This window comes from Emiliania huxleyi (genome assembly GCF_000372725.1).
Source record: "Emiliania huxleyi CCMP1516 unplaced genomic scaffold EMIHUscaffold_397, whole genome shotgun sequence".
NCBI classification, from domain to species: domain Eukaryota; phylum Haptophyta; order Isochrysidales; family Noelaerhabdaceae; genus Emiliania; species Emiliania huxleyi.
This window is the reverse complement of record NW_005198989.1, coordinates 28,068-29,152: the sequence shown is the minus strand read 5'-3', so window position 1 is coordinate 29,152 and position 1,085 is coordinate 28,068. Positions and strand designations below refer to the sequence as shown.

General features: G+C 69.8%; 1 protein-coding gene across 1 annotated transcript in view; it reads left to right on the top strand.

Annotated features, from left to right (window-relative positions):
* EMIHUDRAFT_243725 (hypothetical protein) overlaps positions 1-1,079 on the top strand; it is a gene marked incomplete at both ends in the record, with an annotated part of 2,272 nt that extends 1,193 nt beyond the window's left edge. Inside the window, 3 exons of the mRNA XM_005770938.1 lie at positions 264-347; positions 502-537; positions 615-1,079. Coding sequence (XP_005770995.1) covers positions 264-347; positions 502-537; positions 615-1,079 — 585 coding nt within the window. The remainder of the gene's footprint in view (positions 1-263; positions 348-501; positions 538-614) is intronic.
* Positions 1,080-1,085: the final 6 nt, after the last annotated feature.

The window sequence follows — 1,085 nt, the reverse complement described above, 5'->3', positions numbered from 1 at the left end:
CCCGCGCTCCACCCTCCCGCCCCACCCTTCCCCTCACTCTCACCGTCACCGTCACCGTCTCCCTCCCCCTCCCCCTCCCCCTCCCCCTCCCCCTCTCCCTGCTCCGCACCCGCCCCTCACCCGCCCCCTCACCCGCCCCCTCACCCGCCCCCTCACCCGCCCCCTCACCCGCCCCCTCACCCGCCCCCTCACCCGCCCCCTCACCCGCCCCTCACCCGCCCCCTCACCCGCCCCCTCACCCGCCCCCTCACCCGCCCCCGAAGGTGGCCGAGGCGCATGGCCTCCCCTTCGACGCAGAGGACAGCGACCGCACTGTCGGCCGGCGGCCAGAGATCGCGGTGACGCAGGTCTTCCCCATATCTCCCCAGATCTCCCCAGATCTCCCAGATCTCCCCAGATTTCCCAGAGATTGCGGTGACGCAGGCCGTCCCTACTGAAGAATGAATCACTCACAGGCACCGAACTCGTAAGGAATCACTGACAGAGATCGCCGTGACGCAGGTCTTCCGCTGGCAGCCTGCGCTCGACGACTGGGGCGTCGCCCAGGCACTCTCCCATATCTCCCCCTATCTCCCCCCATCTCCCCATATCTCGACGACTGGGGCGTCGCCCAGGCACTCTCGTACGAGTTTTGCGAGGCGCTTGGCCGCCGCTTCTCGAGCTACGCCTTCGAGCCGCGTCCGGGCGCCGTGCGGCTGCTGACGCTGCTCAACGAGTACCAGGTGCCCTGCTGCCTCTGCTCGGAGCTGGACGAGCGCTCTCTGTCGGACAAGGTGGAGGCGGCGGACATGGCCCGCTTCTTCCAGGCCTCCATCTGCGCCGAGGATGGCGCCGAGACGGCCGAGCAGGCATACCTCGCTTCCTGCGTCAAGCTGCGGCGGCCGCCCGCGCGGTGCGTCGTGTTTGAGGACTCGCCGCAGGGCGTGAGCAGCGCAAAGGAGGCGCTGGCGAAGGCGGTGGCGCTCGTGGGCAAGCACCCGGCCTATGAGATGATGCACGCCGACCTGCGCATCTCCAGCCTCGAGGACCTCACCCTGATGGCCATCCGCGAGCTCTTCAGTGGCGAGGAGCCGCGCTAGCCGCGT